The sequence below is a fragment of the Lithobates pipiens genome, unplaced genomic scaffold (assembly GCF_037356315.1).
Source record: "Lithobates pipiens isolate NorthernLeopardFrog02 unplaced genomic scaffold, aLitPip1_a1.2 Scaffold_18, whole genome shotgun sequence".
Taxonomy (NCBI): Eukaryota; Metazoa; Chordata; class Amphibia; order Anura; family Ranidae; genus Lithobates; species Lithobates pipiens.
The window spans coordinates 380307118-380323234 of NW_027507758.1; the positions used below are offsets into that span (position 1 = coordinate 380307118).

Genomic DNA, 16117 nt, shown 5'->3' on the forward strand with positions numbered 1-16117 from the left:
ACATTGGGAGGAGAAGGAGGAACACTAATGCCACGTACACATGATCAGAATTCTCGTCGGAAAAAGCTATGATGGTTTTCCCGACGAAATTCCAACGGAATTTGGGTCAAGCTGTCTTGCCTACACAGGGTCACTCCAAATTCCGATCGTTTATAATGATGTACAACACGTACGACGTGACTAGAAAAAGGAAGTTCCACAGCCAGTAGTCAATAGCTTCTGTCTCGTAGTTGGATCTGAGCATGCAAGATTTTTTGCGTGTCGGAATTGCATACACACGATCGGAATTATCGATAGAAGGTTTTTCCATCAGAAAAATTGAGAACATGCTATCAATTTTTGGCTGGCAGGAATTCGGACAGCTAAATTCTGATGGAGCATACACACGGTCGCATTTTCCGATGAAAAGCTCTCATCGTTCCTTTTCTGGCTGGAATTCCAATCGTGTGTACGCAGCATTAGACCCAGACAAGCACTGCCTTTACTGTTCCTAATCCTCCAAATTACAGGTTGAAAGTCCTGGTTGGACTCGATTCAGCCACATACAGCTTTTTCCAACAAACACTGCAGCAGATCCTTTAAAATTGAAGTGGATAGATGGTCCAGGCACAAAGAAATGACATGCATGCTTATTTTAGCCCTACTAGGAGCAATGTTGAGGGTACTAAAGACACTTAATGGTACTTCTGGTGACCCTTTAGAAAGAAAAAAACAAACAAAAACTTACAGAATACACACAGCACTTAACAATAGATGCTGTCAAATATAAATGCCATTTATGAAGGTGTTGTTTAATAAAGCCCGATCTTTGACTCCTATTCTACAAAGAGATGCCTAAAAGCAATGTACAAGCTCCTCTCTGCCCCCCAAAACAATGATGCAGCTATCTGGCAATTATTATTTAGGTTAATGCAACCCCCATGAAAGTTTAGCCATCTGTTTATACGGTTTCTCCTAAAGTAGCTATGGGTTGCCAATCACCATAAAATTTATGGAATGTCTTTTTTAAAAAAAAAAAGCAATTCTTATTCCTATCACTCATATGAACAACAGAAAACTAGCTTCTAGGAAACAACTGCATATGTATTGCCGCCAGTAGTCAAACACCCAAGGAGATCACCTTAGGCTTGAAGCAGCTGCGTGGTTGTCATGAGGAGAGATAGGTAAGCAGTGTTGACCTCCTTTCCCAACCAGTTCCCTTAATTATGCTCATACCCTCACTGACCCACCTCTTATTTTACTGAAAACAGCCTCACTCTGTCTGACACCCACTTACAATGCATTTGATTAAAGGATGGGAGAGAAATATAGTGTGTAGTTTAGATATACCACAGCATGCTTTTTACTCCACCATACTTCCATAAGCCTTCTCTCAAGCTGTACGTCTTTCTTCAAATGTTGATTATGCCTTATACAAGGAGTCAGTCTGATCCCTAAAGATGTTTACTGACCTTCCTTTTTTATTTCTATTTATCCTACAAACTCAGTCATCCCCCAAATCTTAGTCAGTACTTATCTCTGCAGACTCAGTGAAAGTCTCAGATAACAGATGCAGCACCATAGGCCAGCCTTACAACAGTATCAAACCCAAATACAAAAATGTAATTTATTGCTGCTTAACAATTCCTAAATGTGGTGGCTGCATTCATTTTCTTTTTTAAGCTTTCTTTTTTAAGCTTGTTTTCCTTTATCTGGCCTGGAGATCTGGCCAGTAACACACATTCTGTCTTCAGGTATCTCCATTCTGGATTGAGGAACAATGGGGGCACTTTTGGAGCGCAGAATTGTCACTCTGCAGGAAGAATAGTGTAAGAATAGTGTAATAATATATGTGTAGCAGCCATAACCCGTTGCAGGACGGCCTTGACTGGGCTTACCAGTTACCTTCTCGTGGCCTGCTCTTCCACGTCTAGGGGTTCCCAGGGTTGATACCCAACGACTTGAACACTGACACAGAGGAAGTCCTCTTTAAAAGGTTTTATTTTGCAGTAAGAACTCTCAAATAACACAGTCTCTTAGGGAACAGAGGGCACAGGTGAAGAACTCAGGCACCTTGAACTGCAGGTCTAGCAAAGTCTCTATTTCCACCCAGAGAGTAGCCACTCACAGCTGGGTACTTCAAGGCTGAACTGATCTCTAGCCAGAGATCATGACAATCAGCACATTGACTCAAACTTGATCAATCAACTAAGGGTGAACAGGAACCTTTTTCCACCGTACCTGGAACGTTTACTGTACACTAGACACTCTAAGTTTTGAAGGGCAAAATTCCAGCATTGTTACAGTGGAATTTCCTCTTTCACAAGCATGTGAAATATCTTTCCTAACACACTCTAATCACTAGTGAAAAGGAAAGTCTCTGCGCATTACCACTCTTTTCTGCCAACTCACGCCACCTGTTTGAGTTGCCGCTGTAACTGCAAGTGCCTTAACAAGTGAACACTTTGACTCCTTAGCAGGCCCCGGCACTCCCACTGATTGGCTCAGAGAAGGCAGATACCCAAACATCCAACCAGACCTGGTTCTGGCCTGTCATGTACACCTCACCGCTCCACATGACCAAGCAGAACTTCTAAACACAGCCTGGCCAGACTGGTGTCAAGGCCCACCTACATAATCAACACTCAGAAACTTTATTGTTCTGAGGCAAAAACTAAATTTTCATGAGTATAACATTTTGTCCAAAATGTCATCCGCTACATATACTGTAGCAGATTTAAATGGACTTGACTAACAAATTAAAGCTGAACACCAGATAACGCTTTTTAAGCAGTGACAGCAACACTTTCTTTTTTCCTTTTGGAATTAAAGTTTTACATAGATTAATAAAAGCTGGCCATTATAAGCACCCCTATCAGTGGTAAATAGTTTGTCTCAACCCTCTAACTGTCATTTTTTTTGGACAGCTTGGCCTGTTAAATGAAGGGAGTTGAAAATTAAGAGATTATTGTCTGGTCCACCAGGTGAAAATAAAGAAAAAAAATAAAAAAATAAAATGAATGCAGCCCGCACATTTAAAAATTGGTAAGCTGATTATAATAAGATTTTGTTTTTAATACTGCTCTAAGGTTGAACATCTAAATCAGAAGTCAAACGTCAAAGTTACATGTCAGATTGAGACCTCAGGGTTATATGTTTCAGAATCAGATTGAGTATCAGATTCATATGCTAGAGTCAGGTAGCAAATTCGGCCAGTTAGGTATTGGCCTCGGGTTTCAGAGTAAGGGCAGATTATCTTATTATTATCTTGACATATAACACAACTAGGTTAAGGCTAGAGCGCGTAAGAAGTGGAACCACTTGTGTGCAGTTTGGAGGATCAGCTGGCCAGTGCTATACTTAGGACAAGGTTCTCCTGTGCTGGATTTTTTGGATCAAATCCAATCAGGAGCTGGCTGTGTACAGTATATGTGAATATGTTTTTCCATTTTTCATACATATTTTCTTTTAAGATGATGAAAAGGAGGGCAAAACTTTATATATATTTATTGTACCAGTCTGTATATGAGATGATAACAGTGCGCATACCTATATATTATTATAGAGCAGTTCATAACATCATTTTGTAATTTTCATATATTTTTTCCATTTTTAGGCTAAGTTTGCACAGCAATGGAGAGCTTTACCACTCGGACAGCTGTCCATTCCCGGCTGCAGTAGGGAGAAGTGTGGTGCGGGATTCAGCACATCACATGGGGTCCCTTTCTTCTTTTTTTTTTTGTAAAAACTTTAGGTGAAGTGTACAAAATGTACATTTCATTCATGGTGCTGTGCAGCAGCGCAATGCACTGTGTTGCTGTACATTTCCATGCAGTTTGGTATGGTGCACTGTAATAAATGTCTGCACCTTATTGCAGCACGCTACAGTGCAGCTCCAGGCTGCATTGCAGAGTAAATGGGACACACGAGAAACAATTGTTTTCGGTGTGTCTTTGTGCTGACAGTTGTTTTACAATGCAGTAAAATGTCTGTTACCGCACTATTTGTGAATTTGGTTTTAAACTAAAATTGTTGGGTCATATATATCAATTTGCTAAACTGTTTTCAGATAGATAGAGCTTTCTTTTGGTGGTATTTAACCACTTCAATAACAGACACTTTCACCCTCTATCCAGGTCAATAAACAAAGGATAAGGGTCTGGTATTTTTTTGGGGGGTGGGGCCCTACACCATTTAAAAAAAAAAAAATTATATGGGGATTCCCTTCAGGTTCCCTTGCAGGGTGACCCAACGCCATTTTTCAACTGATCATTCCTTCAGCATTTCTTCGCTTCTAGATTCAGTGCTACCAGGAAGAAGGAAGGAAGGAAGAAGCTACTCAATACAATCTGGGCTTGATTAGCTTCAATGGTGTGCAGAGGTGATATTAGGGGTCTAATAAACTCTCAATGTGTCATAAAAGAGATCCTGTCACTCCATATATGAGATCACATAAGTGGAATTTCAGCCTGCTTGATATAGCAATAAAGTTAAGTGAAAGAAAGAAAAACTTAAAAAAATGTAAGTTTAATAAAATCAATTAAAAAAATATTTTTGAACCCCCTGCATTCACACATGAAAGTAAAAGCACAAATAGAGTGTACGTATGCATGAAAATGATGAGAACAGCATACGTATTATGTATCGCCAGGCACACTATCAATGATCAATAATTCTAAGGTCATCATTCAGGGTTAACACTAAAATGGTGACCTGTAAAGCCTTTTTACAGCTATTGACAATTTTAAGTGCCTTTTTTTTCAGAAAAAATTGAAAGGTGACCTAACATCAAATACCCTAACCACTGGCCCAGTTCCTGCAGTCATGGATTATGAGCTGCCAGTGCCCACGCAGCCAGAATAGTGATCTGGGGTTTTGAAATCCCTGTTCTTCTTCCTCCTCTTTCTTCAGGGCTTCTAGGACAGATTAGAGCGATTTGGACTGGTCTAGCTATCTTATCTATTTGAATCATTATATTTAATTAGGATGTCTCCCTCTGCTTTATACTACATCATCTACTGTATTTAATAATATATTTTATCTATACCCAATCCATATTTATACATATAAATACTGTATATAAATATTTATTTATTTTTCTGTCATTTTGGACTACTGCTTGCTTAAATTATCAATATTTTCATATGTATTTTCTGCCAATTATAATGTTGCTGTGTGGTTCTACATGGTTTGAGAGAATGATTTTGTAGACTGGACATGCCTGTTATTATGGCTGTATGTGCTTTAACCTTGATATAATTTTAAATATCTTTCATTCTAGTTATAAGGATAGGCTGGTGCCATGTCTTCGAATGTTGTCCCTTTCTATCAGAAGAGGCACAGGCATTATGACCAATCATACAGAAATGTTGATACCAGATATGTAGTTAAGGAATATTCTGCACAAAGGTAAGTAGTGCTCACATAAATATAATTTGTAACACTGTATTATATGTTGAAATCTGTCTTTTGTGCACACTACACAGTTTTCTGTTAGAATTCACTGATATAGACTGATCCAAACTTTCATTATAAAGGAATAATTACAGATATTGAATAGCAGTGAAAACATACAGTATGTGTCCACTATTGTACTAGCTCTACTGTCTTACAATTTGTTCTTTCCTAAACAGACTGGGGCCTTTTTCCACCTCTTACAGAAGAATATTACTGGACCAATGTATACAGTACAGTTCTCAATACATGATGACTACTCAAGAAACTTGTATAGATTATAATTATGTCCAGGAGACAAATGACTACTGTAGTTTTAATATTTAGTAATATAATTTTGACAGTGATAGTTGGGTCCAGTGGTTAGACCTGCATGACCTATTTGGAATCAAGAGCTCCCTCCATTTAAAGACTAATTGAACTCTGTAATCTGTTCTCAAAATAGGCAGGCTGAGGGAAAAAGACTAGCAGCTCATTGCCTCCGGTCTCCCTGCAGCTGATTTCCCCTATTACTGATGTTCTATGCACTGTATGTCTGTGTGGAGTTAAAGGAAATCTATTGCTTCCTCAGAAACTCCAGCTAGGAGACAGTGAACAATACAGTAGGGATATCACTAAATCTCATTCCACATCTCTAGAGACAGTAGAGCCTTATATCTCACATATCCAATCTACAATGTAGCTATGGGGTTGTAGGAACAAGAGGGTCTAGGCACCCTCACACACCAAGAAGTGCACTGCTACCTTTAAGAGGAAACCAAAACAAAATGTAAAATTTTCAGGATAATGCCTAGGCACTTAACTAAATGTTTCCTACAGCAAATCTTCACCTTCTGGGTTAAAGTATTTATGAGCACACTGCTTCAAAGGGGCATTGTATTACAGCCTATACAATTACATGTCTCAATACAACTTTATTTTTTTAAATGACAATTTTTTAACCGTTACCTTATCCTTTTATTGTGGCTGGCAGGTGACATCATATCCTCCTCAGTCCCTCTTAACTGTTTAGAGGGTGAAGACACAGTGGAAATGTCCTGGTCTATGGCTTAGTCACATGCATCAGACAGGCGGGCTAACATTACACATATACACAGTGGAGATGCAACTTCCCCGAATGTGTGTGCTGCAGTCCAGAACCAGCTTTGGTTTTGACAGTAGTTCCCAGCTGAAGCCCAGTTGTCAAAACTAAAACTGGCCCTGCAATGCAGCACACATATACGGAGTAGTAACTCCACCACTGTGTGTTTGTGTGATGTAAACCCACTCATTTGACTGCTGTGTCAGTAATCCTGTCCCCCCACTACGTGATAATCCCACCTACTATGTTTATTCAAAGCCACATCTACCACCTTACTAAACTAATAGGAACTTGGAGGGGTGTGGCCATAAAATTGACGATGGGAGATTCAGGCTCACCGTGTGTAGGCATGCAATCCTGTAACATCCTGTAACATCACAGGGATGCAAACTGGTCATGTCAGCATGGATTTTCTTCCATGTTTACAATGGTGTTTTTGAAGCAAGGACCCAAGGGAACTGTCAGGATCAGCAGGGTTTTAAAAGAGGTAGAGTAAATAAAAGTTAGAAAGCTAAATAAAATAAAAAAATACATGTCAATTTTATGTCCCTTTCAGAGTCCCCACATATGGTTTTCTTAACCCAATTATCCTATTAGGACCCTATGCCATAGGTGCCTCACCTTATAGTCTTAACCTGCTTAACTACCTTTATGGAAAACATATTCCCCATTCTATTGGTGGCCCCCACTACCCCCTTATGGTTGTATAAAGCATACCTCCTGTTTTTAATCCAATGTCAGAAACTCCTTCTGCTTTGCTTTCTGTAATAGCGCTGTTTCTGCCTTGGATACCTGACCATTATTTCATGTTATGTTTATCCTTTAAGTCATTTTTCTATTTGACTGGTTGTACACTCTTTGTATGCCATTTGTCTCAAAAGTGACATGTATTTTCTGTACTCCTAAATCATGTTATCCATAAACTATTTGAACAAGAAAAAAAAAATACATGTGTACCACACATTTATTAAATCTTACTTTGTGGGTTATCATACACTTTAAGTTCCACTTGAATGAGCATTTGCATGTCTTCTTAATGAAGTCATAATCACTTGTTAAATAACTTTCTGAATGAATCAGGCAGAGTTTTTGGTTGGGCGGACAAACAGATAATATTTTGGGGCTCCATGTACAGTTCTGAGACAGCTTCAAACACAAACAAAACATAGAATAAAAATGTTTTCAATTTAATGAATTTTAATAATATGACAATATATTCCTAAATAGGAAAAAAAAATGTAACAAGAATAACACAAAAATGGTTTATTCAAGAAGGTGGAATGTTTGTCAAATGAAAGTGCTGCAATAGATTGATTGGACATCATCTCCTCTCTGTCACTGCAGAAGAAGCACCTCAGCTTCTGCTGTAAGAAGTTCAGCAACTTCCTTCTCCGATTCAAGAATAAAATGCGTTTGTGGGGCTGATAGAGATGTTCAAGAATACCATGTCCCTGCATTTAAAACAAGGTACATGCAACTGTGTACCATGCATGGATGGTTAGAGGCAAACTAAAATAGTGACATATTTTTTTTTTTTTTACTCTTGATATGCTTTGGATCATTAACACACTAGTAGTAGTAACAGTAGCAGTAGTAGTACTTTGTAGTAGCAACAGCTTAACTTACCTTAAATTAACTAAAGGTGAATCTTTTTTTGTTCATTGTTGTATAGATCTTTATTTCTGTCTGTGCCCCCTGTTAGGGAGATTCACCCTCTCTATTTGACCTATTTACCAATATTCCCAAAATTTAAAGTAACAGATAATCGAAAATGTTGAGTTGTCACCAGAACAGGAAGAGAGCTGAAATCTGGGGACACTAATTTGGGTGAATCTGGTGAAAATCAGGGATTACTCACTTTGGAGGGATATCCTTTCACTTCCTGTTTTAGCTATGGGACAGGAAATATAGGGAAATCTCACCAATGAAACACCGATAGCTAAAAAAAAAAAAAAAAAAAAGACTCTACTAGTTATAACACTCTCTTGCTCATCCAAAAGGAAAAAAAAAGTTTTGCCTTTAGTTCTACTTTAAAATCTTACTTTTGGAGCTTGGTAATGACAATTTAAAGTATTTTAAACTCTTTGTTATAGTTCATATATCTTATTTATATTATAACAAGGTAATACAACCAACTAACAAGATGAGCATATATGTCAAACAATGATGCACTGAGAAACCTTGAGACTCCTTGATGTCATTGTGCATACAATTTACAAGTACAGGAACTACGTTCAATGACATTATTGGGAATAAAGGTATAACAATTATAATGATTAATTTAAAAATATCTTTCTCTTCGGTAATAGTATCATTAATTTATGGCTTTTTATTCAGATGAAAATGTTCAGTCTTTAAAAAACCTGACAAAAGTAATTGGTTTAAAACTTAACTGTAGCCATCTATAAAATGCCATGTAATTCAGTGGGGATGATATTTTTTTCAGTTCATGAACTGACTTCTGCTGCGCTGTTTGGCTGCAAAATGGCAATAGAAACCCTGCTCTGGGGTAGCAATTCAGGAAATTAACTGGCCTTGCTCTTTCCACTCAATAACCTGCAGTACATAGTGTGTGGGTGTGGCAGTCACTTTTTGTAGCAAGCGGTCACAGGCATTTCCTTGCTATCCTCCGTTTGCTGTCATTAGAGAAAACTGCCAATGATATAAATTAGCTTCGTATTTCACAAGTAATAAATACATTTTGCAAAATTAAACATTTCACATTAGAAATCTATAAATATATTTTTTTTGGGATAGATTTTGATCAGCTTTAACTATCAAAGCTGTACTGTATATATGTTGATACTTCCTTCAAAGTCATGGTGAACTAATCTTTAGACTTTATAGAAACAATATTAAGTTGCATTTTTACATGCAGTAGGGTCAATGTCATGATGGCCATTAATAGCATCAGCAAGTCTAACAACCAAAATGTGTTTTATACTTTATTCCCATATTGTCAGTAATAATACAAATGTAAATATATGAATATTGTTTACTATTAAATAAACTGGAAAAAAAAAATTACTGTTTAAATGGCATACTTTACATAAATGTAAAATTAGCCACCTAGTCATCAAAGAAGAGTTCGCAAAATGTTCTTGTTTGTTTTATCTTATTTAATATAAGTATACACTAGAGTCTGCACAACCTATGAAACAGGGAATACATAGCCTTTATACTAAATAACTTAAAGCAGGTATTGGTTTTGTGATACAACTGAACTTCTCAGTGTCCTTTGAGAATGCATTAATTAACTAAATTGCATTTAGAATATGTTTAAACTTTTAAACATGTAGTTAGCATTAATAATACATAACAAGCAATTAAACATAATGTTGTTGGGGTGATGGAAAATGTTAACATTTATTAATAAACATTTTAATGAATATGCGTAGTCTGAGAGTTTTTAGAGATTGAAATAACTTAAATTGGAAAAGTAGACATTCATATTAAAGCATGATAATATTTTCCTTCCTTCTAGGTTACATCCACATACACAATTCTATGTTGTATATATGGCCCACATTCTCAGACCATATGTATAAGCAGTTTGTTGGAGTCTCCTCAAGAGACAATACTATTAAGTTGTCACCAGAGCAAGACATGGGGGTAGATCTTCCAATAAGAACACAAATCCCGGTGAAACATGGAATAAGTGTTCCCATTGCAAGAGGAATTACCCTCACGTTGTAAAGTTCCTTTAATTTTATGGTGCGTTTCTAGGACAGGAAATGAATTGTGCCCATGGGGACAGAGGCAGCTGAAAAAAAAGCTCTTAGAATGAAATAAAGATCAGGTGCACTTAAATAATATTTTCAAAAACGTGTGGATGTAGCCTAAATTTCCTTTCCCTTTTTTACCTTTAAAGTACCACCCACAATAGCATTAAATTGGTAAAACAAAACGTTACAAAACGTAGACTTATCAGCTTAATGTTTTTAACTGTGTAAAGAAGATGCGTGCTACTAGTGTTTACAGCCTGAATGGCCCAGGCATCCAGGTAAGGATTTTTTTTTTTATTCTTTCATCTTGCGCATTACTCTAATATAGATTCAAACAAAATTCAGCTTTACAGCTTGGCGGAAATGTAGAAGTTTACAGCCTACCGTGCTAAGCTTTGTTTGACTAATTGCCACAAATAAACATCATTGTAAAATTTTGCTAGGTATGCTTAGTGCATATGCATGCTCTATGCAACTCATACGCACATTCTGGGTAGCTCTTTCAGTTTTCTAGGATTTTCTGTATGAAAATGCCTTGGTCAAGATCATTAGAGATCAGCAAATTAGCTCTGATGATCATATGCAAGTGTATGCTAAATCCCGGCTTAATCTTCTTCACGATAAGGTCAGTAATCTCTTCTGTTTATTTTATTTTCAACATCTGCCCTGCCAACAGTGTATGTAAGTGTATGGATGATGTTTTATGGGTGATATCTTGATATGGTTAACTCAATTCCCTCACCTCCAATAGCCATAATTTGCCATAACAAACAATAAAAATATTTTTTTTCCCTTTGGCACATGCAACCTATTTGTGCTTTGGATCAGTCAGGAAGAATATGGCTGTTTATGTGTAATGCAAATATTTTATCAGTTTCTATTTAGGCAAAAGTTGTATCATCAATGGTAACAAAGGGCATTGTTAATATATAAATTGGAACCGTCTTCGAGAACAATATTATAAAAAAAAGGGTTAAAGTGAACCTATACACCATTCTGTACAAGAGCAGAGTCTACAAGGTTCATATTCTTAGCTTTATTAGCCAGGAATATTTTAGCTGTACCATGCTCTGATTATAAAAAAACTAATGGAAATTGATGTGCACCATATTCTAACCCACTAAATAAAGAAAATACTGTCTAATACTTATTTCACACTATTTAGACATTTTTTCCTGTGCACCATTCACATTTTTAATGAAGATGACAATTGTGCAATTATTTCTTTATACTAGATTGCCTTTTAAATTCTTCTTTATTGATAGTATAATCTACTCACTATTTATAAGGAGTGTGGCAGCACTGAGACACTTTGGGAATAGGATAGTATTATGCATGTTTAATTCTTAAGCATCATGGGCAAATATGCCATAAGATTACAAAAAGCTGATGAGAAAATAAGACCAATTATGAAGGAAGAATATGAGAAAAGTAAGAATCAGTAAGCAGTTTAAGAATATAAAGTAGCAAGCAGGAGATAGAGAATAAGGGAGATACTGAGGAGCAAGAATAAAAGGCAGGAAATAAAGCAAGAAAAAAATAAAGATGGTACAGCAAGAAGAAGGATCAATAAAGTCAGCACAGAAATAGAGTAAAGCAACATGAGCCTCATGCACAATTAATAGACAGATAGTAGTAAAAAAGAAAAGGAATGGTACTATTTAGTCTAGAAGAATTATGGCACGATTATCATCACAAGAATTACAAATTATGAAGAGGAGAAAAAATTGCAAAAATACAGAAAATTTAATTAATACTTACATTTTAATATCTGGTGGATTAGGTGTATGGAAATATGGAGTACTTTCATTTTTAAATCATGTCTTAGATCTAGTGTCACAAAAAAACTCACAGAAACATAAAAAAAAGGGCCACATCATATACTTTAACAGCTTAGGACAACTGTTTTGTACCTAGGTTATAGCAAGTCAAAACAACCTGCTAAAGACTAGCTTTGGGCAAGCATGATGCGTTGGCTGTTGGCAGTGTACATTGTTTATATTGCATTAAACATTGTCCACATAAAATTAATAGTAGAAACAGGCACCCATAGTGTAAATCCGGTATGAATGTGTACCAAGTCCCATCTTACGGTTTTTGTCATTAGATGTCGTCTGAGGCAACGGAACGCACAAGACGGCACTTGGTACGCATTCATGTCACTTCTGAAACTTCCGTTTTTTGCGCTGTGGTCTGTGGAATGCACACTGTTCAGACCCAGGAAACTGTTTGTATGCCTATATGAATTGGGGCAATTGGTGCTCCTTCTTTTTAAAAGATTTTACCTTTGGAAAATAAATTTTGTTTATCCCGGATTTACGATATGAGTGCCCGTTTCTACTATTAATTTTATGTGGACACCCTATTACACAAGCAACTCCATGGAGCAGGAGGTCATATTGATCATTGGGACACCAGGACCAGAGGCATATCTGACTACACGCTCTTTACCCCTGCAGGGGTAGGGTTTTTTGGGGAGTGCATAAAACAAATAGGGAGCACAGAAAAGTCACCTTATTTCTCTGCACAGAAATTGTGATAAAGTGTCATCGTCTGGATTCTGCACAAGTCACGTTGGGATTTTTTGAATTATGGACATTTATTGCCGATAGTTCTTTATCACAGATTTGGACTTATATATTGGTTTAGCTTTTTACATTGATTTTAGTTTGTTTATTTTTTATGTTACTTGATTTATTAAGGCATTTTTTCAGGTATCATATACTGGATACAACAGACACAAGTTTAGCATTTTTTTTAGCTAGATTTTACTTTTAGTTGTGATATAAGGAGATTTGGGATATGCACGTATATTTTATATAAAAAAATCATTTGTATATGACACCATAGTTATAATTATACAGGATTTGCAAATATTTGTTGTAAGCAGTGACATATTCCCTCCCTTTTATAATTATTTCACTCCATCTGTTTCTCCTTTCACATATTGCAGTTTAGTCATTTACAATGAGGAACACTTGTTGAAAAATATAGCTGCTTTGCGTTTTGGAGTGGGAGGGGAAAATATATCAGATTCACTTGCATTTCATTAATAAGTCACTGGAGTGCTAAACCTATAAAACAAAATCTATTTGTTGGGTTCTGAGAAACAACACGCCTGCCAATATTGTGATTTTTTTCTATTCACTGTGCTTTATAGTTTTAATATATCAATTTGCTCATTTTATGACTTTCCTCTATCAATCGGGCCTAAAAATATTTAAAGTACCAACAGAGCCTAGACTAAGTATGTACTGTAAAAGGTAAAAACCTGTTAATATGGTAGGAAGAACACTAGAGCATTTTCTGTCAGACTACATACCATACAGTATTGTTATACATTTTACAGTATTTGTTTTAGAAAATTCCAACTTGTAACATAAATATATAACCATTTTTGCCACATAAATTTTAGATCTTCTCTAATATTTCTTATGGTTTTATGAGTGTGTATGTTTGTGGTAATAATTGGTCCAATAATGCTTTCTGCTATGTATACTGTAGTGACTTGTTTAAAAAAAAATCTTGGCTTTTAAAAGACTCCATAGTTCAGCAGTTTGGTTTTTGGGGCCTTACATTCATTCATTATTTGTTATCATCCACTGCATCACTACACTTTTATAGCTGTATATTTGTTCTGCAGGACCCAGGAGCAACATGCTGAACAACAAACGCAGCAATACAGTGAGCAGCATACCCATCAACACAGAAGCTATGACAGAAGTGTGCATTATGCCACGGAGTTGGCCCATTTGGAAGAAGATGTTCGCATCGCGCGTGCTTTAGCAAGAGAACAGATTGATAAAGTGTATATTCACAGATTGGTAATGCAATGATTGCCTTTCTTGTTGGCACAAACCAATGTTATATTACACTATCCAAACCCTATTGATAAGCACCACTGAGTAATAGAAAGTCCAGTACAACCTCGAATAATATCTTTTTTATGTTAACTAATAATAGGTATCCCTTTGACAATACATTTGTCGTTCTTACTGTTTAGATCTATCTATCGTCACATCTCTACATTCTCTCTATTGCCAGCTTCCATACTTAGCATTTCAAGTGGGTAAGACTGGGGGCAGAAGAGGAATGTAACCAGATATGCCAGTAGTGCCATAAGACATGAAAGGGCTCTAATTAGATAGACAATACATGCCTCGTGTCACTCGTCTGAAAGGGGTTGTAGGAAGGATAATGGAGTTTATCAAGTGGAGTTCTTTCACTGACTAAATAGATTTATTTTAAATTAAATTTTTATGAAATCCTTCCTGGTGTTCTATACAGCTATGTTTGCATGTCAAACTTTCCAGCAATAGTAGCTGATGCCTACAGACATCATCTGAATATGTATCACCTGATCCAACCACATCTTTGTGGAATCTCTGCAGACAACTTATACCCAGGTTGCCCCATCACACCATTCTTTTCCAACACAAAAATATTTCTAGACTTCCTATGCAACTGTTTCCACCAAACCTAACTGAATTAATCCCATCCCTTGAAATAAGACCATAGACATGTGAGGGTAATAACCAGATCTCTCTGATTTAGACTATTTCAGGTGGCTTTTTTATGCACCAGAAGACATCATAGCTCTCCCTAGGAGAAAAAACATACTTATCGAATCTATGAAGTTGCTCAAAAAGACTTCACTAACAAGTGTTTTGTATCTGCATTTCTAACAGTCCTCTGATGTCTATAGCCTTCTTATAAGTTTAAGCTTCATTAGGTAGGACTCTTATTCATATTATATATAAAAAATAAATATTCTAATGCCATCATTGTGGATACTGTATGTCCTTATTGTGTATAGTACTAAAAAAGATAAATGATCCAAATCAGCAATAATAGTAATAATAATAAAGATGCCTATATACAGTCAAATTGTGCCCTTCCAGCATTTATAGTTCTGATGATTACCTGTTTCTAAATGATTACTGTTTCTCAGCATTATATAGGATTATTTCTTATGATGCAAAAGATTTTAAATAACAAAATTAGCATTCACAAAGGATTGTTCCCTTTGACTTGGCTAAAATCTATTTATTTGATCTTATACTTCAACGATGGAAATATTCTGCAATGTTGAAAGACTGATGGATCCAAAACACATCAGGGTTGATTTACTAAAGGCAATCACACTGTTCGTTTTGTAAGGGAACGCTCCCCATAGCTTAGTGAATGTGGTGAAACTTCATTTTGAAAAAGACTACCCAACCACATGTAAGATACATTAAAAAAACAGCATTTCTGCTTGCAAATGATTGGATGATGGAAGTCAGCAGAACATCACCTCATTTACCAAGGTCTGCAGACATTCTCTTACAAATTGTCACTGAACTTGCAAGGTGAACAGTCTATTTGCTAAAGGCAAATCAACCCTATTATGTCTCATTCCCTACACATTCCCCACACATATCCCACACAAGGCTCAAACGTATGCTAAAAATATATAAATACCTGACCTATGGTAATGTGTAAATAAATTAAGTAAATATATTAGAGTTGCTGCTATCGTGTAAGGTAAAAAAACCCATGAAGATAATGCAACATGTTTTAAACTTAGCGCTGCTCTTAAGTATCAAATAAACTATAATTAAAGTGCTAATGCAATAATAAAGCTCATTATAGTGCAATCATGAGTAACTCTAGGCCATTTCTTGTACTTGTTCTCTTGTGCCATACATGTCCTATGAGCCCTTCCATAAATACTGAATAACATGTTAACGAAACGTGAGATGCTGAAGAGCTGAGCTTAATAGGTAAATGAAACAAGTACAGCACATATAATAATGTGGGGGAAGGGTTGAGATTTAAGGGCCCAGCTAAACGTACAGGGTTTGGGAATCAGCCCTTTGGCCCCTGCAGCATACAT

The 16117-nt window shown here is 36.4% G+C and overlaps 1 protein-coding gene across 2 annotated transcripts in view; it reads left to right on the forward strand.

Annotated features, from left to right (window-relative positions):
- MYOM2 (myomesin 2) overlaps nt 1-16117 on the forward strand; it is a 235516-nt gene that overhangs the window by 33075 nt on the left and 186324 nt on the right. The window contains exons 2-4 of one of the 2 annotated variants that reach the window (XM_077487771.1): nt 5261-5388; nt 7859-7981; nt 13883-14063. In XM_077487771.1, the coding sequence (XP_077343897.1) occupies nt 5282-5388; nt 7859-7981; nt 13883-14063 (411 nt within the window). In that variant the 5' untranslated portion in view covers nt 5261-5281. The remainder of the gene's footprint in view (nt 1-5260; nt 5389-7858; nt 7982-13882; nt 14064-16117) is intronic. The other variant, XM_077487772.1, reaches the window with a different exon arrangement.